The 24,075-nt window shown below is 24.7% G+C and overlaps 5 protein-coding genes across 7 annotated transcripts; 1 reads left to right on the top strand and 4 right to left on the bottom strand.

Moving 5' to 3' along the window:
* Positions 1–5,968: 5,968 nt before the first annotated feature.
* On the bottom strand, positions 5,969–7,836 carry LOC132921596 (TATA box-binding protein-like 1). The gene is made up of 2 exons (XM_060984700.1): positions 7,697–7,836; positions 5,969–7,623 (listed from the first exon to the last, which is right to left on the bottom strand). The coding sequence occupies exon 2, from the start codon at positions 7,609–7,611 to the stop codon at positions 6,709–6,711; it is 903 nt and encodes a 300-aa protein (XP_060840683.1). The 5' UTR covers positions 7,612–7,623; positions 7,697–7,836; the 3' UTR covers positions 5,969–6,708.
* Positions 7,558–12,581, bottom strand: LOC132921597 (zinc finger matrin-type protein 5-like). The gene is made up of 3 exons (XM_060984701.1): positions 12,319–12,581; positions 12,119–12,256; positions 7,558–7,916 (listed from the first exon to the last, which is right to left on the bottom strand). The coding sequence occupies exons 1-3, from the start codon at positions 12,443–12,445 to the stop codon at positions 7,693–7,695; spliced, it is 489 nt and encodes a 162-aa protein (XP_060840684.1). The 5' UTR covers positions 12,446–12,581; the 3' UTR covers positions 7,558–7,692.
* A 2,784-nt stretch (positions 12,582–15,365) lies between these two features.
* On the bottom strand, positions 15,366–18,450 carry LOC132921724 (nucleolar GTP-binding protein 1). The gene is made up of 12 exons (XM_060984896.1): positions 18,279–18,450; positions 18,019–18,189; positions 17,834–17,937; positions 17,686–17,769; positions 17,458–17,611; positions 17,108–17,392; positions 16,852–17,007; positions 16,657–16,789; positions 16,388–16,593; positions 16,037–16,315; positions 15,812–15,973; positions 15,366–15,726 (listed from the first exon to the last, which is right to left on the bottom strand). Exons 1-12 carry the CDS (start codon positions 18,324–18,326, stop codon positions 15,571–15,573), a joined length of 1,938 nt encoding a protein of 645 aa, XP_060840879.1. The 5' UTR covers positions 18,327–18,450; the 3' UTR covers positions 15,366–15,570.
* Positions 18,451–19,293: 843 nt separating this feature from the next.
* LOC132921728 (probable small nuclear ribonucleoprotein G) lies at positions 19,294–23,271 on the top strand. Of its 3 annotated transcripts, XR_009660931.1 has the most exons (6): positions 19,294–19,526; positions 19,690–19,712; positions 19,790–19,914; positions 19,987–20,084; positions 21,199–21,334; positions 21,416–23,271. XR_009660931.1 is itself a non-coding variant. In XM_060984902.1 (5 exons), exons 1-4 carry the CDS (start codon positions 19,495–19,497, stop codon positions 20,044–20,046), a joined length of 240 nt encoding a protein of 79 aa, XP_060840885.1. In that variant the 5' UTR covers positions 19,294–19,494; the 3' UTR covers positions 20,047–20,084; positions 21,199–21,433. The 3 variants fall into 3 exon arrangements, 2 of the variants coding, with proteins under 2 accessions (XP_060840885.1, XP_060840884.1); XM_060984902.1 differs by having other exon boundaries at positions 21,199–21,433; XM_060984901.1 differs by lacking the exons at positions 21,199–21,334; positions 21,416–23,271 and having other exon boundaries at positions 19,987–20,138.
* On the bottom strand, positions 19,943–23,943 carry LOC132921726 (uncharacterized). The gene is made up of 2 exons (XM_060984899.1): positions 23,277–23,943; positions 19,943–21,585 (listed from the first exon to the last, which is right to left on the bottom strand). The coding sequence occupies exons 1-2, from the start codon at positions 23,698–23,700 to the stop codon at positions 20,330–20,332; spliced, it is 1,680 nt and encodes a 559-aa protein (XP_060840882.1). The 5' UTR covers positions 23,701–23,943; the 3' UTR covers positions 19,943–20,329.
* Between the last annotated feature and the right edge of the window lie 132 nt (positions 23,944–24,075).

Below are 24,075 nucleotides of genomic sequence, written 5' to 3'. Positions count from 1 at the left end.
GCCAGTCCTCAATTCTTATAAGCTTAATCATGACTATCGTAAGGTGCTATAAAAAATAATTATTAATCATTATGTTAGCCTCTAACAAAAAATTGAATAAGACATATTAGAGTATAGTTTATAATGCATAGGTCATTATTAAGGAGTAACAAAATAATATCTAAAGATATATGTTAAGTACTATTATTTATAAAATATTAAGATCGTAAATAATATCTCCTGTGGCTCTTTTAATTATTATTTTTTTTATAAACTAATGAGATATAAGTAGGTATAAAAAATTTTAAATATCTATCAAGGATAAACATAGTAATATCCATTATTACAATTTATTTATCCAGGATATCCTGTGTTGTCGTGTAGAATTAAATTTTAAAGATAAATGTTTCAATAATTTCAATGCTAACCTATATTAATTTTGTAATCAATAAATTATGATACACTTGTATTTGTTTTTTAATAAACCTATATATGTATAGTATAAACTGATTATTTTTTAGATGTTTTTATTATATTACTTAATTATTGATTTATAATTTTTCTATTTCCCAGTAAAAACTTCAGATCTATAGGATGTCTAAATACGTATAATTGATCGATAAGTTTAAATAGATTAAACAGATTAAAGTATGAAGATAATTTATGTAGTATATTTAAATATTTTACATAATTTGTAAATATATAAATAATCTACGAAAAAACTAAAAATCGAAATAATTATTTTCAGTTTAATAAACGTCTACAGACACACTATGTAGATATATAACCTAAAATCGACATCATCTAGAAACTATAAGTGCTTAGTGAATAATATAATTATTATTCAAATAGTTACACATTTTGAGAGCCAGCATCTGATTTAATAATAAATAAATATATATATATTATTTAGTGTTATAATTTAACCATATGAATTTAACATTATAAATAAGTGATAAGTCTTATCTAATTATTTATTCGATAGATACCACAATATATAATAATATATATATACATTTTTATTTATATGCAACAGGCAACAGGCAACCTATCATAAACAATTTAAGGAATAATAGATATAATACCTATTTTATCGTCCAAATTATAAAAGTTTCTGCTTAAAAAAATGATAAATTTTGGTACTTTGATAAAATTTAATTGAATGTTTTGAATGTAATATCAATACATTTTAAAATCAGATAGTATTATTAAATATTAGGCATACCTACTTGTTTACTTATCTAAGGATTTGTTATGAAACAAAATAGTACCCATAAATAATTTGTTTATGAATATTCATGTGCCTAGGTTAGATAAAATGTATTCTTTAAGTTACAGGTATACTTTTACATTACCTATATGAACAGTATCTCAACTTAATACATTAGTATTATTTATCTGAAAAAGTTGGATTAAGGTTATTATACAAATTACAAGGACAAGAGGAAATAAGAGGATGGCGTAACAAGTTTCAAAATTTTGTTTATTTGTTAATGATTAACCGGTGTACACAGTATACAATAGGATTGTTAATTCAAATATTTTTCATGTATTATATTTTTCAACATATTAAGTTTTAACTATATTTTAAGTTCAAAAACTATTATTTAGCTATTTATACTAAATTTTATTCGCATCACTGATACCTGTAGTAATTTCAAAGTAAAAACTTATATCCAATGTTAACCACTCAAAACTCAATCTCAATACTAAACTACTATTTTATAAACAACTTCTCAGGCGTATATGGTCTTGATATCCAGATTATGAGGTGCAGCTAAATTGTCAAATTTAAACAGAATGCAAATAAGATTCAAATCGATGTATTCCAACCTTGTGTATGATAAGTTATCATTGATAACTATAAAGCTCCCTTATACCGGTGCATCCGAATTAAAATAAATTGGAATGTCCAAATTATACATGCCAACTCTTAGAGAGGTCTGTCCGAATTGCATGCTGTGTACCTACAGGCTACAAGTTTATCTTTATTTATCATGCATTTATGTGCACAACTTAAACTACTTTATTTTTGATTTTTCTATATTAAAAAAAAAAAACGCATGAATAGAAATTAATTAATTTCTAGATTGAAATATTTTTATATTAAATTGGAGATGGATGACACTGTGAATATTAAAAAAACGATTGTAGTTTAAGGTAATTAAGTGAATGTACTTTATATTTTTACATAGCATTTCTGCAAATAAATAATAATATTATAAAATTTGGTGGTTTTTTGACAATATACAATATAATATAAGTAATAAGTATATATATAATAATAAAATAATAAAGATGATAGTTTATAATAATAAATATGGAAAATATATAATAATAATAGTAATAATATTTTGTAAAACAGTTAATATTAAAGAGGGAATAGTTTAAAATTATTTAGGGTCCTAAATTACACTGAAAAATTATGTTACAATAAAATAATAATAAAATACGTATAATAATATTATCTATGTTGAAATATTCAACGTTAAATAATAGAAATTTGGAAAAGTATTATTTTATTAGGTACTATCGGCAACACCATGTAACTTTTCTACATATTTAATACTATTTATTTCATTATTTTGCAATTTCGTCATCACTGAACTTATAAATTTTTGTTAATCTAGTATTTCCCGAAGTCTATTATTTAAATTTTAACTACGCATTTTTACATATGTATTACATTGTACTTGTTTTAAGATATCGACTAATGGAAGCATATTAGGAGAGTAAAATATGCTATTCAGTTTGGAATGGAATGATTCAATGATTCGCAAACATAATTGGTTGTACCTTGTAGTTTTTACACATTGTAGAATTAGAAAATTCAGCCCAAATAGATGGTGGAAATAGCCATCACTTGGATATTAAAATATTTTAATCTAGAAACTATAATCAGTTGTAACACTTGTAACAATCATATTATAAAGTGTTTCTATTGATAATTTTTTAAAAAAAAAAATTAGAAAAGTCAAAAATAAAGTTTAAGTTGTGCACATAAGTGCATCGTGCATGATAGGTAAATAAACTTATGGGTACACGGCATGCAATTCGAACATACCCCTCTAAGAGGTGACATGCAATTCGGACATATTTTTTTTTCGTGCAATTCGGATGCTGCAGCATCTTCTACGTACCCAAACATACATTTCATACAGACCAATACATCAAAACTATCTCAAAAAGTCATAAATATCATAAATTATATCATAATGTTATCTTTCACAACTACGAAATCGCCCTAACCCACTATAAGAAAATATATAAGCAATGTGTTTGGTAAAAAAATAGTTCAACCTACCAAATTAAAAAATACTTTAATGATAACATAAACATTGTATCTCATAAACGCCATAAATTGTCTTTGTAAAGTTTTAAATTTATCCACTAATTTCATTCGTCGATCAGAATCTCTTTTTTTAATGCATTGATCATTATTGACTATTATTTTCAATAGATAAAAAAGACAAACAATTTTAAATGTAATATAAGTCGAATCTATAGCCGTCCCATTACCTTGTTTTAGTCGTTTTGATGTCATTATAAAATGTATTAAAAATGTTAAAAACTTAAAATCAAATTGTTATAAGACCATAATATTTATACTTAATAGAGAAAAATAGATAATAGACAATAGTTACGTAATTCTAACACGAGTACCTCCTACCCCCTATATTTTAACGAAGTTACGAATTTACGACAATAGTTATAAACTTTTAAATTTCCGTTAGTGAAAATGTATTCTAAATTTAAGCGCTTATTGCTATTATAAAGGAATTTATATTAAATATATATATGCAAAATTTCAGAATTATTACGATTATACTAAAAGTCGTATAGGTATCGTAAAATTATTATAATCATATGACGTATACGACGGCGCTGTGGTTATGCTACTGATAATACACACTACTGCAGTCATTTGTTCATTATTCAGTAACTTATAATATAATAATAATATAATATACTGTATTTTTTCTAACGTAATAAAGTCGATATATGCTACTTATAGAAATGATGATTATTTTATTTTATTCGGTACATCAATAAAAATGCTGTTTTAAACATTAAGTTTGAAAAATGACAGCAGAAAGATGACCCCAACAGTATTGTTGAAGGTGATTTTTGAAGTTCTTACATATTTTTGCACATATCAACGAGTATAGCGGTGATTTTCTCCCATAATATTACCATTGTACCTATGGGCTATAGGTTAGTTACAAATATTGGACACTTAAAATTAGCAAAAAAAAAATTATTAAATTATAGTTAAATTATGTCATTCAAAAACTATACTGAAATTGAAGGACGTACCTATTATAGGTTTACTCAAATATGGCGAGGTGCCACTATATTTTTTGTCTATAGCGGTGAATCCCGATTAATTTAATTTATTGAGCTTTTTAACTTTAAAATTCAATGATGTTATATTACATAGGTAATATTTCCTTTTAAATTTTATAATTTACTAAATTAATTTTAATTTTAATACCAATTTTTATTTTTTTATTAAATAATGAATATTTAATAGTCCTAGTGTCCTACCTAGGTACTCTATTGTGCGTAACTAAAAAACTAAATTTTTACTTTTTTATTCTACAATGTTTATCATTTTTAAGGTACCTACTATAATAGATAGGTAATTGTATTATTTTAAAGTTAGTTAAACAAATAAGTAATAACATCACCATAACAGTAAATTTCTATAGATTTATTTCTATAAACAACAAATAAATAAAAGTTACCTAATAAAAAGCAATGTATTTATATTAAATTATTAAGTTTTTCATTAAATACCTACTATAATGTGTCACCTTTCACAATGAATTATAATTTTTCAATGATCGCAATATCGGGATTTAAACATGACACATGTCAACCATAAGTATATAATATTATGTCAAACATCTTGTCATAACAGTGTGTAGTGTAGGTATATTGAAGTCTGAAGACTAGTAAAGACTGAATTTCGTACTTACTGATTTAATTATAATCGTGATGGAAATACTTGAGTATTTAAAAAATTAAGACGTAGATATTTATAAAAATACATCTATAAATCTATGTATAATATACCTTATAGATCTTGTTGCCTGTTGGCCATGATAAATGAAATGGGTATGTCAGTAATATACCGGTTTTGAACAAAATCCCGCATTTACCCTCCTCCCAGTAATTTACTGTGACGTTGACATTTCACCGTTTTTCATTGGTTAGTTTTATAAATTTTACTTATGCGGTTATATTAGGTACCTATTATTACCACGGTCTAAGATATATCTAGTTAATGCTTATTACCATAGTTTTAATCTTTTTTTTTAATGACTATAACTTTTGATAACGGTTTGGTGAAATCGCGTGAAGAGAAGATAATATCACAGAATATTGAATAATATCTTCTCTACATCATAGCCCAAAGGTTAAAATATATTACCTCTTACCTACAACAGTAACACTATCACTGCTGCAAACGTATCACGAGCATGATTCAAGTTACATCTTAAATCATTATCATGATTCATGACTCCTTGAAATGCTGTCTTGCTGACATAGTGACATACCTATACCTATTTACTTTATCATGTTCCTGATCATAGATAAGTACACTAATCCTGATCCTGGCTTATGTTTCCAGAATTAATGATTATTATAATTAATAATTTTGGGCTATGATTATCACAAACGTATAAACATACCACATGCTGGGTTTTATTCCTAGGTACCTATACATATTATACATAATAACGTGTCTAAGATAGTCCATGTTCCTAGTTAAAAAATAAAACTCAATATAATATCATTAATGATGTAAAAATAGTTGATTGATTGATATGGATTTTAAGATTTTAACACTTTCATATCCCTTATGAACCTCTCTGGTATTCACATAGTGCTCTTGAAGTCTTGAACTTGAATTAAATTTTAAATTTCCGATAAAGGAATCGGGTAGGATATAAAATAGGCGTATATTAAAAAACTGGAACACTTTTATAGATCACAAGAATTTATTTTTATTATTTTAATTTAATATAATAAGCAGAACAAAATAAAACCTATAATTATTTATTTATCAACTAAAAATAATCATAACTATCGCACATACGCATGAAAAACATAAATATGATAATGAAATTACTTTGTTAATTTCCCGAAGAAATGAATTTTTTAGGTAAAATAATAACCAATGCACCAATAATTTAAAAAGCAACACATTTTTCTTATTTACTCATTAAAAAAAAAAAAATTAACATTAAAATTATTATTATTGCTTTTATTACTGCTGTTCATACTAAAATTCATGAGAAATTATTTGGAAACTTCATAAAAATGTTTTTTTTTTATATATAACTAATGGAACAAAAAAAAAATAATAATATTATGAGGAAAAAGCTTAAAAGCAAAATTATTTTTGTAACTAACGAGGAACATTAACACACAAAAAAAATATATATAGATATAATATAAATATTACATGTATACATGTACATTTTGTAAAACACAAAGACTAGTTATCTAGATTGTATTAGCTTACAACTAAAGTAAAATGCTAAAAAAAAATTAATTTTTGTACATTTATCATAATGATCATTTTAAAAATATTAATAATTCCATTTTAAGTTATGATTTATTTTTAAACATTTAAGACTTGACAAAAATTATAAAAAAAATTCTGCTGTTATGTGCTAAACTGTAAGTGGTGTTCAGTTTGGGTAACTGAAATATTTTTCAGAGATCATTTTCATATTCTTGTTTAATATTTTCTAAATTGTTTTCAACTTTTACTATGCCAATGGCTAATCCATCACAATTTCGTTTTGTTACACTGTTTTCCGAGTTATAAATTGATACATTTTCATCAATTTCAGTGAAATTTCGTTTTTTTGTCATTAATTTGCGTATTACTCTTTCATCTTCTGCGGTTTTCTCGCGACGAAATGGATATACCATGGGATAAATTTGCTCGATTGCCTGGTAAACATTGCCTACACTGGGAGCAGTTACTGTAATACTGCCTGTTGAAAATATTTTCAATGTAGCTTTTAATTCTTTGATCTTAAAAGTAACACCAGGATGTAACTCGGGTTCATACTGAGCAATTGTTTTATACTTTTCCGAAAACTGTATGACTTTGATCGGAAATGGTAATGAACATGATCCAAGAACATTGACAATCCTATAACTGCTAAATTTAGCATTATGATAACCAAGTTTTTGAATGATTCTAGCAAAACGTCTGGACGCAATTTTAGCATGAGTTTCAGATGTAGAACCAGTACAAGCAATTTTTCCACTAGACCATATGGTGGCTGTGGCATTTGGTTTGCGTAGTTTCATTGTTAACATCCCATTTTCACGTCTGTATTCTATATTACTACCATTTAGAGCTAAGTATCGTAGGTTTAAATGTGATTTTAAACTGAAGTTTGTTACTACATTACTAATAGAAATATTTAGATTAGGATTATCAGTCAAACAGTCTTGAACTGGTTTATTTGGTAGAGCATTGTTCTCAGACTGCCCATGAAACTCAGACTTGTAGAAGATCATATCGGAATTAGAATTCAATGTAGATGAAGAAATTGAGTTGTTTAAGTCTGTTCCGTTTTTTTGATGAACTATAGAGGTCATCCTTGGAAACTCCTGAGTAATCAAATAATAAAGAGCATTAATTGGTTATGATGTTGCACCAATTGTTAGTTAAAATGACACTCACGACCAAGTGTTCAGAGTTATACTCTTTAGTTTATCGAAATCAGCAATTGGAGCTAAGGATGGTAAATTTCTATATTGATAATTTAATTGTAAGTTTTTGGTATTTGTTTCACTGCTTGTGGTTTTAGTGAATAAATTCTGTTGATACTTTATTAACCAAGAATCAATTGTTGGAATTGAATTAATGTTTTCCACTTGTTTACAAATCTTTTTTTTGTTTTCTGAAAGAAAAAATATTTAATAATTATTAATATTTATTCAATGTAAATTAGAAATATTAATTAAAATAAAAAAATAATATTAATTGTTACAGCGGGTGTTCTGGAATTACCCCAATATTTATCTTGAGAACATGCCATATAAAGACAATTTTTTTTTATATTTGTTACATATATGATTTATAGGACATAACAAATACTGTTTACAAAGATATTTTATGTATTACAATGTTATTTTAAATGTTAAACACTTAAAATTAAAATAATATTTTGGAAAGCATAATATTATGAATTTTTTTTTAATCATTATATTTTTAACAACATATATTATTTTGAACTAATAAAAAAATAGTATACATCTAAAAATAATTTTTATTGTGAAATATTTTTATATAATAAAATAAAATACTATAAGATGCTACAAAAATTATTATATAATTTTTATGTAAATTTTTAATTTAAACAATTTCAAACAATTGATGCTAGGTTTTTCGTGTGAGAAAGAGATAACATAATCTTTGTTAACATCCTCCAAATAAAACAAGGTTACAGGAAACAAATTTCTGCTTCCTCAAATTACAAATAATAATCTAAATATTTTATTAATAACAAGTTCCTCACAAACAATATTCATAAAATCATAGCTAAGAATTTTAGAGTGAATATATTATTATTATTATTTTTTTTATTATTTATAATATATTCAAATATTTGAGTTGTATGAAAATTAAAAACATAGTAATTTTTGACTTTACAATTTACTTAAAGAAAATACCAGTTACACATAAAAAAAAGAAATATATAATTATGAAAACAAGTGTATAAAAAAAATATTGACTTTAATTTGACAGTTACTAGAATATTTTTGTATAATATACATAATATATAACACCATGTGCGCCACAAGGGGGTGCACTTGCACCCCTGTGGCTTTACAAAAAATTAAATTAAATTTAAAAAAATTGAATGGTATTGAAACTATTTTATTTTGCATAATTATCTACATTATAATATTATATTATATTACGTATTTAATTATTATTATTATTATGTATATAAGCATTATTCAGAAATTAGCGTATATCCACTTGCACGATGCACCCCCCTGATAAAATTCCTGGCAGCGCCTATGTATAACACATCAGAAATAAATTATTCTATGTTCAAGTGAACACCAGTACCTAGTTAAGTTTAAGAGACAAGGTGAATTTAATAATATAAACACACTTATATAGAATTAGTGATGAACAAGAAAAATCTATTTAATTTTATAAGAAATGCCTGGGTTTTGTTTTAAATAATTTGAATATTGATAATCACTAAAGTGAATTTGAATAGTGAATATTATTATTTTTAAATATAGGCTTTATTTTATATATAAGCTTTTTGTTTTTCTATTGTACGGACATCCTATACCAGTGATGGGCAGTGGCATCACCAAGTCAATCTTTGGAACAATTATCCTTTAAACCTTTGGGGTAGATGGATTTTAGAAACGAGTGACTACCCTGTTGCAAGATACTCTATAATAAACCAACTATCACCTATCTCAGTAGTCATTGGTGTAGACAGGAATTTTCATTGGGGAGGGGATATATATACCCTAAAAAACTAACTAATTTTTGTAAAAAAAAATTGATAACATAAGATTATCATTTTTACTCATTATAAAGTATATATATTATATATATAAAAAAAAAGTCATGGAGGGATCCATCCCTCAATTCCCCACCATACGTCCATGACCTATCTGACTATAAGTAATTCATATAGTTACAATTCCTGGGGAATGGATTATTAATACTGTAAATTTTATTTCAAAGAGTACAATTAGATGTGAATACCTGATAAATGATAACTATAAGGAAATGCGAATAAAATAAAAAAAAATAATTAGCCATATTCCAACAATTAATAGCATTTTATTTATATTTTATTAAAATAATTATAATTTACAATAACTATTATTATAATATAATATAATATTTATATTAACAGGCAATTCAATTTTACTAGAAGGGATATTTCTAAAACTAATTTTACGAGCCACAAAAAAAAATATATAAATATATTTTATTTTCATGAAAAATATCATATTTTTAATAATATACATTTATTTATTTTATATATTAAGCTTGAATCTTGGTTAAGATATCAAGACATTAAGTGTATTGAATAATTTATATTTTTAAAATGTTAGTACAGGCCAACTAAAAACATGACTTAAGGACCACCAGTTTACCCTTCCTATCCCATACAAAATGTATAATAAAATCTAAACTAAATTAATAGTTTTTAAATAAAAATAAAAAATATACTTAATTTATACATGCTTTACAATGGAAATTTTAAAATAAATTTCAAGTAAAATATTAAATGTATTTATTTAATTAATAAGATGAGCCATTAGGCTAATTATAAATGGTGCATATATAAAAAAAATGTATAATTTAGTAAATATTATTAATAAAATAATATACACATAAAATTTTTACTACATAATAATTTTTTTAGTAATTTTTTAGGTTATATTTTCATAGTTAATATAACATTTATAAATATTTAGACATAAATATTAATTATAGATACTAATTTTGATTTGTATTATTGGTTTACTTTGTTGTATATTTTATAAGCTAAGTACCAAACATTTAAAGATAAATAAAATGCAATATATATATATATATATATATAGGTGAGTATAAAATTTGTTGGTAAAAACCATTTACAGCATATAAAATTATATACTAAAAATCAATATCATTGAATATAATTTGACAAATGTTTAGTCTCAAAATTAACCTACATCTTTATAAATTAACATAAATTAATGAATAGATTGTTTAAGGGATCCAATTTGACTAATAGACAAATTAGTCCTTAAATTTCATAAAAGATATTTGTAATATATTGCACGGGTACTATAGAATATTTACAAAATACCACCAAATAACTACATATTTTAATATTATAAAACTATATAAGAGACATCCAAATAAAATATAATAAATAATTTACTTATATACTTGATTTAATAATATATATTATACGAAATATATCTAAGAACAGAAATAAATAAGTGAAGCTATTGTATGAAAATAACATTTAATTAATATTATTATTTATTTATTAATGCCCATCCGGGTAATGAAATTACATTATGTTACAATAAACAAAACAAAAAAAAATAATAGTAATTATTTCTATAATATTCTTATTAAGAACAGTAAATTATTATAAAGTATTTAAATTAAATAGTACAATAGCAGTTATTTATCCAAAACCTAGGCACAAACAGCAAAGTTAAATTTGTAATTAAAATTAAAGTCAAAAGCAACACTGCTATATCCTCTTAATATACGACTTCTTAAAAGCTCATTAAAAATATATGACATGAGTAGAAAGGCATGCAAAAAGTAGTTGTGGAATGAATATTAAAAGTAGATTGATTGATTATGTAATTAAAAAAATAAGAATTATATATAAGATAGACTTTTTCCAAATATAAAGCGTAATTATTAATTACCTTTTATTTTATAGCAGCTTATTAAAATAATCAAAATAAAACTTTTTTTCTGTACTTATTTGTTAACAATTTGTCAAGATTTTTCAAGAAAATTAATTTAATGCATATTAAATCAGAGTCCGAGACGGGTCGGCACATTTGCTGGTATACCACACATATAACTTCATAAACGCTCGATTTTGAACAGATAAGTATTCATACACTCCAAAGTCTTGATTGTTTTATAGTTGAAATTATTGGTTAATTATATTTTAATATTATGATAATAAATATGTAATTATTGAAATCATGATTTTTGGTACTTCTATAATAACCCAGCGTTTAATAGTCAACATACTATATTGAAATTACCCATTTGGTTTTATAAAAGTGTACACACATTAATAATTACACATACATAGAATATATACAAATACAAACACATGAATGTAAATAAATAATAGAGAATAAATGGGTAAATTTAAATTATGATTTATATGCAGTAAATAGTTAATAGTTAAAGTAGGCTAATATTTACTTTCATAATGCCACCCACTACCTAATAAAAGACAGATATATTTTTTATAATGCAAATATAATCAATAGGCTTTATTCATAGTAATAGTTAATTGAAAACCATGCTTTATCGTTGTACTAATATAAAATAAATGAATCAAGTAAAATATAAAATAAAAATTACCTTGATTGATTAGATTAATTAATTGTTCAAAGGTGTAATGAGAATAATTACAGTTGGAACCGTATTGGCAATGTCCAGTAGTTCTAAATCGTCGACACGGTTGTTTTTGACGTTCCTCGAGAAATAATGTTATAGCGTCTGAAAATATACTTTAACATTGAAAATGTATACATTCATGCACTTATTAAAACTGTATGTACCTTTATACAACGAAAAGTAATTTCTTCTGTTCTTTTTGTGCAAGTTGCTGTTGAAATGTAGATTACGGGTTGATAAGTTGTCTGCAAATGTTATATTACAGTATTCGCATAATATTTTCTTCACCATTTTCAACCGTATGTAAAATACCTATGTATACCAAATTCATAAAACATCATAATTTTTTTTTTTATAAAAATGTGCACATAAAATGTAACAATAAGAAGTGTCCTGATTTTTTTTTTATTTTAAACTCAAAGGAAAAACATTATCACTGGATCAAAAGACACAAATGAGATAACAACAGTGTCAGCAGGTGACACAACTAAAAATTTCATTGAAATAATTACATATTTATTTATATTCTCCTTGAAATATTCAAAACACCAACCAATTTAAATTCAAATAAAAATAAATGCTTTACATGAATTACATTTTTAATAAGTAATTTATTTTACTCAAATGTTATTGGGACATATTTTCTACTTATAACTTTTGACTCACCAACGTATAAACTATTTCAAATTTTCTACCAGAATCCTACCTTGAAGTTAATGATCAGAGATCTTCTGACACAAAAATAAGCAAAAAAATATTAAAAACATTCATCATTGTAAAATCAGTACGTTCAACTCTTGGCTTAGAATCTAAAAATAAATAAATTCATCGAATGACTATGAATTGACAAGCTTGGCTCAGCTCGTAATACTTCTTTAAAACGATTGTTGGACGTTAAGATGTGTACAAAAATTAACAAAGTTTGATAAGTATAATACTATTGTGGCTATAGTAGGTATAAACTGTAGACTGTAAGTTAAAAGTTATATTGAGATAGACATTTATTACATGTCATACACTTATACCTGATATACCTATTGAATATGTTCTATAACGAATGACTCCTATGCTTCTATGTTGAGTGTTAGTACCTATTGAGTGTATATATAGACAAACTACATAGGTTTAACTATGTCACACAAATTTAATTTTTTTCTCTTATATAGTGTAGGTACCGTACGTACCTACCAACAACATTAATATTTAGTTTTGATGTATAGGTAACAGACGAATCAAAAATGATTGATACACTGTCTGGTGGTGAAATTTAATTTATATGTACACGAGAAAAAATGATAATTTGTCCGAGGTACCTAGATTTACGTTAAAATTGTTTTTATAAATCAATTAAACAATTATTATTATGTAATATTTATCTAAAATATTAATAATTATTCAAACTTTAATTGAATTAATACTATACGTTTAATGTCTGTACTATATCTATATACCTATGTAGTTAAAGTATATATTATATAATATTATAATATACGTAGCCACTGACGAAATTCTAATGAAAAGAGTATACTTTTTAGTAGGGTGTTCAAACCTTTTATTTTTCCAGTTAGTCTACAATTATTACAATGCCATAAATTATAAAGCTAAGTGCTAATTTCAATACTAGGGAGTAGGGGTGGTAATTAGTAATTGCCCAGTGTATGTAACTATTTGATATTTTGAAGTCAATTACGCATTAGAACGTAGGTAAGTATAATATGATATATATTTATCAATAAAATGTATAATTTGTTGATTTATAGTTTGGTATACATTATACAAATAATAAATCTCCGATAAATTTTTCTTGTAATAGTTTTATCATAAAAATTTTCCAAGTTACGTCATCATAATTCATTTTAAGTATGCTTCTAACCTAGAAGATAAATCTAAAAAATATACTGTCATAATTTTTTGTTTTTAACATTTGATGTTGTAATTAAGTAATTAGGATGAAATTACATATTAAAGGAAGAATAACAATGTTAGTTATTTGATTGTAATTCAATATCTTCAAAATACCTATGCATATGAGTTTAGGCTATTACTTTTTTATTGTACATTGTCACCATGAATGATGATTTTTTTCACAAAGTATTAGAGTAAAGTGTAATATAAAAATATTGGTTAATATAATGAATGCAATATTTTCAAAATTAAATCAACCTTTTCCAATATTAATATAGCCATGTTGCCATATTGGTACAATAGTAAAATAAATTACTTTAAAAACAATATCATGAAATAAACTACAGATACAGGTAGACAATCTACGCTTAGAATCATTTTTCAATTAAATTGTATAAAGATGAATTATTTAATTCAAATTTAACACTTATTAAAGTGATCCACTCAACACCTATTATACAGCAAAGCGATATTCACTTGTTTACCTTTTTAAATTTTAGTACTTCGGTATATTATTTTGAATTAATAAATAATTATAACCGACAAATCAATTATTTTGAACTACAAAATGTATTCTTTAAAATAATAATAATTGATAAAACTAATGTTAATAGTATAAAAAATGTTCTTATGCATACCACAAAATAAATTTATTCTGTGTGCATACACTTTGTCTGTATTCAGTGATATAAGATACTTGCTTTAATTTCGTGAAAGAAGTACCTTTACAATATTTGTTTACCTTTTAGATTCCAGGAGGAATGAAAAGTCACATTAAACTAACTCATACATTTTTCATTTTCAATACTGTTTCAGACCGTAAAACAAAATTAAGAGGTGTAATGTGGCAAAACCCTACATTAAACATAATTTAAGAATTTTTTGTCTTAATAAGCAAATAAAATTAAATAAATGCAATTTAAAATTTGATCATTTTTGTTGATGAAAAATTATACATTACAAATGTAACTGAATCGTAAAATAATAATAGTTAATATAATATTGAAATAAAAAAATTTGTATTTTTTCAAATACCCATGCACACTTATATTTTTATTACAAAGGGAAATCCTGTTTTTAGCAATTTAAAGTACATTCAATGTATTTTTATTTTATTTTAATGTTATTTAAGATATAGATAATTTTGTGCATGTATTATATGCATTAAACAATATTTAGTATGTACATTTAATCAATAGTTATAATATATCATAATATTACTATATTAGTTGATAAAGTTAAACTATTTTTACTTATGTAATGTTTAAGTTAAAACATAACATTCATAATAAATAATCAATAATAATTTAGACAAATACAATATCCATGTTTATTAGTCAACATACATAAAATTAACATACAAATCAATAATATGTTGTATATTCCATTGATATAAAACGGACAAAATATTTATCATTCAACTTGATTTTTTTTTTAATCTATTCAAAATACTTTTTAGTTTTAGAAAGAAATTAAAAATGTTTAAAAAAATAAAGTATAACATAAATGAATCAACGTCTTTCTGTTTTACCAATGCCTCTTTTACCGGCATACAAGTGTTTTGGTCGTTTAGTTCCAATAAATCTATCAGCTTCACCTTTAAGACCTTGTTTCTTAACTTTCTTCGCAATTGCTTTGTGTGCCTCTTTCTTAAGTTTCAATTGCATCTGAAAAATTGAATAAATAATTTGAGTATTTGTAAATATAGTTATTTATATGCACATAATATAAACTAATATAAATAATATATACCGAAGAATCGCGGACACCAGATTGATTTCTTGGTAATCTACTCTGACTTCTTGATGTAGATACTGAGCGATGCATAGATCCCAAACGTGGTTTTTTGGCATTTGTTCGTGATTGAGATCTTGTTAATGAACGAGCACGACCACGAGTTTTTGTAAAATGAGCCTAAAAAATAAAATATTCAACTTAGTGTGGGTACATTTAAAATTATAACAATTAAGTTATTACTTCATCGGTGCCTTCCATGTCCACACCAAGATCTTCCATACGGTTTCTGAAGTCTGTAGCACTGCGACCACGGGCACGAGCTGGGGCAGTTCTAGGTGTTGTAGGTTTACTAGATTGTCGAGATATTCTACTTTCATTACGGTTAATAATTTTTCGATCTCTAATCTTTTGAGCCAGTTCTTTAATTTCTCGCAAAGTTTCATCAATTTCAATTTTAGGTACAGCATAATATCCAGCTTCTTCTCTAAGTGCTTCTTCTTTTTCAAGATCTTCAACTTTCTAAATTTTAATTATAATAATGTTCAACGTTAGATTAACAATAGATATACAAATTATATAAAAATATTTTACCTGTAGTAATTCTGCATGAATAAAATCTGCAATGTTTCTGCCATTCCAAAATTCTGGTATTATGTCATATTTAATATCGTCAGGTAGATCATAGTTCTTTTTAAGGTCCAAAATATAATCATCACCAAGCTCATCTTCCAAATTTTTCTCAAGCTTCTTCTTAAATTCTTGAAGTTCAGCCAATCTTTGTTTTTGTAATACCATTTCTAATGAAAATATATACATTATTAAATAATAAAAATTGATTTAATAAAATAAAATAAATATACCTGGTATACAAGGAGGTCGCACTTTTTCATCGCGAGTTTTAGGTACTGCTACATGTAAACGGTTCAAAATTGAATCAACCTTCTTTGCTTGGATTTTGTTTTCAATGCGATAAGCCAAGAGAGTATCACATGCCTGATGATAAAACCAAATTTATAAACATAAAATATCAAGAAAATAAATAATATTAAAATTACCTGTTGTTTAACTTCCATAACACCTTCATCAGTTACAGCAGACATTGACAATAAAGGGACATTATTTTTTTCAAAAATACTTAATGCTTCACGGTTAGCCTCACTTAACTGATCCATAGGTGTAACATCGACTTTGTTACATACAACTAATAATGGCTATAAAAATAACATATAATAGATATAAGATATAATACAACATATTAATTTAAAATAAAAAAACAAAATCATAATTTTTAATTATTTATGTGTGACTTACCTTGTTAGTAAATAATGGTTTAATAGACTCGTAAAGCTTAACTTGTTCTGCAATTGAGTGACCACATTGTTCAGACACATCTATGAAATAAAGAATAGCAGCTCTTAAATGGGCTAAAGCAGTAACAGCCTGCATTTCAATAACATTTCTTTCTTCTAAAGGATGATCCAATACTCCTGGAGTGTCTACAACTTGCCAACGTAAATATTTGTAATCTGTATGTCCAACATACAAACTTTTTGTTGTAAATGCGTATGAATGGACTTCTACATCAGCTCTTGTTATCTTTATAAATATATAGGATAAAATTAAATTATAAATCTCTTAAATATAAATATAATATTGTTTACCTTATTTAAAAAACTGGATTTTCCAACATTAGGAAAACCACATAATATTAATGTTCTAGTGTATGGATCAATTGATGGCAAACGTGATAAATGCTGACGAACTTGTTCTAAATAAACTAAATTGGGAGCTTGTCTTTTCATAATTGTAGCCATCCTTTAATATTTGAAAATATGCAAAATATATTATTACTTCAAATTTCATTTTGTAAGTAGATCAAAATAATTTACCGTCCAAGAGCTGCTTTCTTTAGCATTTTACAGCGATATAATGAATCACCAAACTTCATGAGACGAACATAATCCTTACCAACACTGCAAACAGCATTTTACATTAAAATTAATATCAACATAGTTAATTATAAAATGTAAGAATTACTTGTCAATAAGATGTCTTGCTTGATTAAGTTGTCCAAGAGCAAGTTTGTAATGGTCCTTATCGTAAAGTATATTCATTAAATCAGCATAAAATGGATGAATATTCTATAAGAAATTCCAAATTAATTAATTATGTAAAATATAATACATAAAACTTTGTTATATTTTCAAATAATGGATTCATACATCTAATTTGGGAAATTCTTGAATTATCATTGACAAGCGCTCATTGAAGTTCTGTTGAGTATATCGTACTTTACGTGTATAAAAAGATCGTATTCTGGATATTTTATAATGTTTGTGTACAACTGTTGGAGTCTTACGTTGAGTTTTTGATAACATAATGTTAACAAAGTCCTGAAATAAAAAAAATAGGATTAAACAATTTAAAATCTGTAATTTGAATTGTATATTTTGTCTGTATAATATGAAATATTTCATGTTACCTTTGCAGTAGGTACAACCGTGATCTTTTTGAAGTTGTATAAAACCATATTGTCTGATTGATTAATTTAAATTATACTAAATAAAATATTAATGAAAGTTAGTAAATTAATAAGTTTAAAAGGTATTTACTCTTAAAACGCATATGCGTATTAATGTTTCGAAAAAAGGAAAGAATTATTATCATAACTTCATAACCTTACTCGTGATTGAGAATATGACATACCTAACACGTTTTTTATTACAGTTTAGCCAACTCTAACATATTTATTATCTTTAATCAATTATTATTTTCAAAAAACCAAGTTGGATATCAAATATCAATCCACTTCGATCAAAAAACATTTAAAAAAATAAAAATAATGCATAAAATTAAACATTAAACAATATTAAAAAAAAAACTTAATTAAAGGATGATTGTTTCTAATTCCTAATTTATATTTTTATAATTAAATTATTTCATAATAGTTTCTTTTGGGCTTACATTCAATTCAATAGGTAGATAATTTCATACTCATTACTGTTTCAATTTAATATATTAAAAAATTACTTATTTTTATGCTAGAAAGCTACTAAATGACCACTTTCGTAACCCAGAGATGCAGAGAACGTAGAATCCAAACATCTATTTAACCGAGGACCCAACTAATTTATAGAGATAATATGCGTTTTCAGTACGACAGTAAAATTGAAAGTGACATTTAAACGTTCACTGAATTTGTTTTACGTCATTTAGACATGTCAAAAATAAATAAGAGTAACATTTTTGTTTTTTTTAATTAACACCTTTGAATCTATATCACATTGCAAGTGTTCCTAAATTACAGTGTAAAATACATAGACATATAATTATATGTCTATGGAAAAATACGTCGATATATCTTTAATCGTGGTCCCAAATAAAAAATTATCTTATCAATATTGATTTTTTTGTTTATTCCATGGTTGAGATAAAGCAATACTGTGTATTACTCTATGGTTCATACCGACCGAAAACAAATGGTACATTAGTGCACAAGAATATTGTGACCAATCGTAAGCAAGACGTTAAAGTGCTGTAAACAGTGTAAACACTATTATGTATAAAACTATAAACATTTTTCACGCCGAATGCCGGTCGAATTAATAAAATAGGCACTTTTGACCCATCGATCTTCGCCGAAAACCAACTAGTCAATTATTATTTAATTTTATTGAAAATTATCACCAACTTCCATCATGAGTAAAGCACATCCTCCAGAGTTGAAAAGGTAAATCGCTGAAGTCATCTACTTCTTTAAATATTATTCACAGCATGTACTATCTTATACACTTAATCATAACTTATTATTATGTTTAATAAATATATTTTAAGTCATAAATTGATTTACGTATTACATAATTATTAAATGTTAAAACATATTTTTTTTTCAGATATCTGGACAAGAAATTACAATGTATGAATATTCTATTATAACCAAATTTTGTATTAATATTAAACATATTTTAATAATATAATTAATTTTCATTACAGTAAAATTAAATGCCAATAGACAGGTAGCAGGTGTACTACGTGGTTTTGACCCATTTATGAATCTTGTATTAGATGAAACTGTAGAAAAAATTAAGGATGGAGTTGTGAATAGTATTGGAATGGTGGTATGTTTTTATTATCTTGTAATACAAATTAAATAAATATAATGTATATTTAAATAAGCTAATTATTTACAGGTTATAAGAGGGGATAGTGTTTTAACTATCGAAGCATTGGATCGGATTGATCAACATTAAACAATAAACTCATGTATTTTTCTGTTAATAAATAAGAAGTATGTTTTTACAATTATTCTTATGTAATAAATTGATTTAAATATAAGAGTTCATTAGCTTGTATATATTATGTAAAAAAAAAAGAAACCTTTATTTCTTATACAATAACTATATTCAAGCGACATAAATATGGGTTTATACATTGTGATTTTATAAAATTTAAAATAATACTAAATTTTTTGTATTTACATAATGAAAAAGTCTTATTGTTGCAATAATTAATTATAAATAACTTAAGGACAGTTCAAAAGACATAATAAACTTCAATATTTTTTTCTGGTAACATTGTTTGTACTTCGCTTCTTTTCTTAGTAGTATTTTCTAATATATCTGTGTCTAAATTACGTGTTATATTAGTAATTTGTTTCTCCAGTTTTTCTAATAAATCACTATTATTACATGCATCAATTTTTGCTAATGTGTCTGTCATCATTTTTTTCAATCTTAGTTTTACCTTTTTAAGGTTTTCTGCTTTCATATTTTGTTTATATAATATGTTATTTATTTTTGACTGATTTCCTAATTGAACATTTTTAATAGGTTGTGGATTAGGAGGTTCTATGTAACGTTGTGTATATTTTGTATGATCTTCATTACCATAAAAAGATCTTTCTATTTGTTTTTTGTACTGAATAGTCTGTGACTTTGCTTGAAAAAGTACAATTAAGTGAACATGTTCGCAAATAATTTTTTTTGAGATATAGTCTGAGCATTTACATGAGTAGGCATGGTAACAAATGTTACAATAGTTGCAATGAGTTTTACAATCATCACTAGAACATAATAGTACATCATTTTTAGTGACGTCATAAATATCTTGGTTATGATTATTTGAAGGTGTTGAAACTAAACTATTTTCCATAGAAATCCTCCAAGCTTTTTCATGAATTTGGCTTACAAGAGATAATGAAAGTTGTGACGCAATAAAATGTCTTTTGTTAATCTCAATTGTATTTGGTTTAGAGTCTAAAATGAGAGGTTTAATTGTTTCTTGATCAAGTTTATTTTTCGTTTTTGATGGTTGCACATTTGATAATATAATATTATTATATTTTTTTGAAATGTTTAATATATCTCTTCGTTTTATTAAATGTTTTCGTTCTGTTTGTTTAGATGTTCCATCTTCTTTATATGACGACAATATATCTTCGATTTTAACACCTTGTAATAATTTGGAAGCAATTTCTAGTTTAACACTTTTAGAAATTCGTAAATGTGCAAGATCAGCTTCATGTCCATAATGTGTATGGTAAATAACAGCTTGAACAGTATCATCAATTTTATTTATAGTTAATGTTATTGAAGATGTACAATTATTATTTATTTTAAGAATTCCTTGAGATTTTAACTTTCGCCTACGACTTTGTAATGCACTCTGGTAACTACCTGAACGGTTGCAGTACCAATATTCTACTCTACGTCCACTGCGTGACAAATTTTTACGATGATAAAAGCAACTGCGAGTTTCTGATTCATACTTTACTTTCCAATTTAAAAAGTCTGAAAATAACAGAATTAAATTAGTAATAATTATAATTTAATATTAAAATGTAATTTAATTTATAACTAAATATTGTTTTCTCCAATTTGATTTTAACAAATTAAATGTGATGCAACAGACCAGTAACAATTCAAGCAAATCAATACAAAAGATCATAGATGAATGAAAAAATTTGTTATAAGTATATACAATAGAAATCATTTATAATGAGTAGAGCACGGATGTTGTAATATTAAAAAACTAGAAAAATTGATTGCAGTATTACACTAAAAAATACCAAAAATTGCACTAATAGCGTTTTGTTATAAATGTTTTAAATTTACTGTTACAATATTAAATTCTACTAAAAATATAAATATAAATAATCAATATTCTATTCAAAGTGCCTGAAGTACAAATTATAACAATATAATGCATGATTATCAAATACCTAATCATATTTCACAAATTATTTTTGTGTTGTTTTACCTACTAGTAACCTACCAACTTGAAATTATGTTTTATTTTATAAAATAACATAGATGTTACGACGGTTGAGTGTTAACTATATAACTAAAATAGTTGTATAAATGAGTAAATTCAATAAAATTGCAAAAAAAATCAAAAAATTGCACTTAAAACTTATAGATATTAGTTCGTACTTACACGACACACATTTAAAACATACTTAGCAATATATTGAAAAAGTAAAAAAAAAATTGCAAATGCATATAATAATGAGTATCACTTGCCAGCGAGTTTTTCTTGTTATGATCGGTAGCAAATACAATTAGAACGAGCATTTATTACTACTAATTAGAGAAGCACGAAATACAAGAATAAAATAGACAATTTTATTTAACTTATAATTGAGATAAATCCCCAAAATACTGTATTTAAATAAATATATCTATTATTTATTATTATTAAAGAATAAAGATAGATACATTTTTAATTTAATAATTAGATTTAATAGTATATAAATACATACATAAAATTAAATAAACATAATTCAACATTCTCCTACACTTGAGTTTAATTTCTTAAAATAATATTTAATCAAACTTTGCTTTATGGAATATCTATTATATGTTAATCAACATTTTCCAATAAAAACTTCACTTTCCTTTCATCATCAGCATTTTTATAGTTTGTATATAAAAAAATGTTTCATGTCGCCAATCTTGGCCAAAAGATAAGGACCTAGTAGTAATCTGTTGTTTTTATACTTTGTTTTATTTTACATGTTGTAACCAATATCTCGATCTAACCATACTCACTTTGAACGTATATTTTAATGCACTATCAAATGGGCTTGTGCCGGGACCTGGCATTTTGCATATTACAAACAGTATCTTGTTCTAATTAATGCTCATTATAGATTTTAAATTTTTATTATTATATTATGTAATATAAATACAGTTTAATCAATGTACTAAACTTAAACATTAGATTTAAATTAAAAAAATTATATTTTTAATAGTATTGCTAAAAAACTGTGAACAAAGATAGTTAATGACATCAAATATCTATAATTTAAGTATATTATGTTATATTAGAAGATTTATTAACGGATACTGTATTTTTTATAGTATTATATATTTATATCTATGATTTTTAATGGAAAAATATTAAATATTTTAACTATTAAATAATAATATAATTAAGTTTTCAAGAAAAAAATAAAACTGAAATATTCCATATAATTTACCAGCATAATTATCAAATTGTTTGTCCTCAACATCAAATTTGATTTGGTGCTTCTCATTTAAATGTTGTCGAAAGTCTCGTATGTACTTGAACGTTAATAAGCATCCAGGTTCGTTACATTTAGTTTTGCCAGTTACAACCTGTTGTTCAGGACGTAGTATACATGTTTTTATGTGTCTATAATAACCACCTTTAGACAAAAAACGCTTTTCACATCCACATTTGAATCGTTCTGTTGACTGAACCTTATTAGCGTTTAAATTATCTTTTACAGAATAAATTTCACATTTTGAAATTTGTAAATTTTTTTTGGTAGGGTTTTGGGCATATTCACAAAGGTTAACATGTCTGCGTACTTGACGTTTTTGGCTGTAAGAGTGATCACAAACGCAAGAATAATTTATATCAAATTTGTCTTTAGACATTTTAAATGTAAATATTATAATTTTAATGGTATATTATAAAAGCAAACTTCAATTTAACAATTATAAATATTGGTTTGTAATTTTAATATCACTTTCATGTTAACTATAAAAAGTATTAACTAATGAATTTTGTTCAAATAATTAATAATTTGTACTTTTTAATTATTAGTTATTACTTCAGGATTTAAAATTTAGATTTAGATTTTATCAATATCCAAACATCCGTCATCCAATAACAATAGTTAAAAATAAAAATGCTATATCCACTTATAATTTTATCTATTATGTATTCTTATTATCAATGAAATCCAAATTTAACCCCATGCAGATTTGTAGGCTGTCTAATTAAAGTATAAGGTTCTTTATTCAATTGTA

This window comes from Rhopalosiphum padi, chromosome 2 (genome assembly GCF_020882245.1).
Source record: "Rhopalosiphum padi isolate XX-2018 chromosome 2, ASM2088224v1, whole genome shotgun sequence".
NCBI lineage: Eukaryota > Metazoa > Arthropoda > Insecta > Hemiptera > Aphididae > Rhopalosiphum > Rhopalosiphum padi.
This window is presented reverse-complemented; position numbering and strand designations above follow the sequence as displayed.

Excerpts from the sequence above, each read along its gene's own strand:
- LOC132921596 (XM_060984700.1), bottom strand. The coding sequence starts at position 7,611 with ATGACCTCTATAGTTCATCAAAAAAACGGAACAGACTTAAACAACTCA.
- LOC132921597 (XM_060984701.1), bottom strand. The coding sequence starts at position 12,445 with ATGGTGAAGAAAATATTATGCGAATACTGTAATATAACATTTGCAGAC. Across the intron at positions 12,257-12,318 it reads TTACTTTTCGTTGTATAAAG|ACGCTATAACATTATTTCTC; the intron begins GTACATACAGTT and ends GTATATTTTCAG. Across the intron at positions 7,917-12,118 it reads AATTAATCTAATCAATCAAG|AAAACAAAAAAAAGATTTGT; the intron begins GTAATTTTTATT and ends TTTTTCTTTCAG.
- LOC132921724 (XM_060984896.1), bottom strand. The coding sequence starts at position 18,326 with ATGGTTTTATACAACTTCAAAAAGATCACGGTTGTACCTACTGCAAAG. Across the intron at positions 17,008-17,107 it reads AACCATTATTTACTAACAAG|CCATTATTAGTTGTATGTAA; the intron begins GTAAGTCACACA and ends TTATTTTTATAG. Across the intron at positions 15,727-15,811 it reads CTGGTGTCCGCGATTCTTCG|ATGCAATTGAAACTTAAGAA; the intron begins GTATATATTATT and ends TCAATTTTTCAG.
- LOC132921728 (XM_060984902.1), top strand. The coding sequence starts at position 19,495 with ATGAGTAAAGCACATCCTCCAGAGTTGAAAAG. Across the intron at positions 19,527-19,689 it reads CATCCTCCAGAGTTGAAAAG|ATATCTGGACAAGAAATTAC; the intron begins GTAAATCGCTGA and ends TTTTTTTTTCAG. Across the intron at positions 19,713-19,789 it reads TCTGGACAAGAAATTACAAT|TAAAATTAAATGCCAATAGA; the intron begins GTATGAATATTC and ends TTTTCATTACAG.
- LOC132921726 (XM_060984899.1), bottom strand. The coding sequence starts at position 23,700 with ATGTCTAAAGACAAATTTGATATAAATTATTCTTGCGTTTGTGATCAC. Across the intron at positions 21,586-23,276 it reads ACAATTTGATAATTATGCTG|ACTTTTTAAATTGGAAAGTA; the intron begins GTAAATTATATG and ends TGTTATTTTCAG.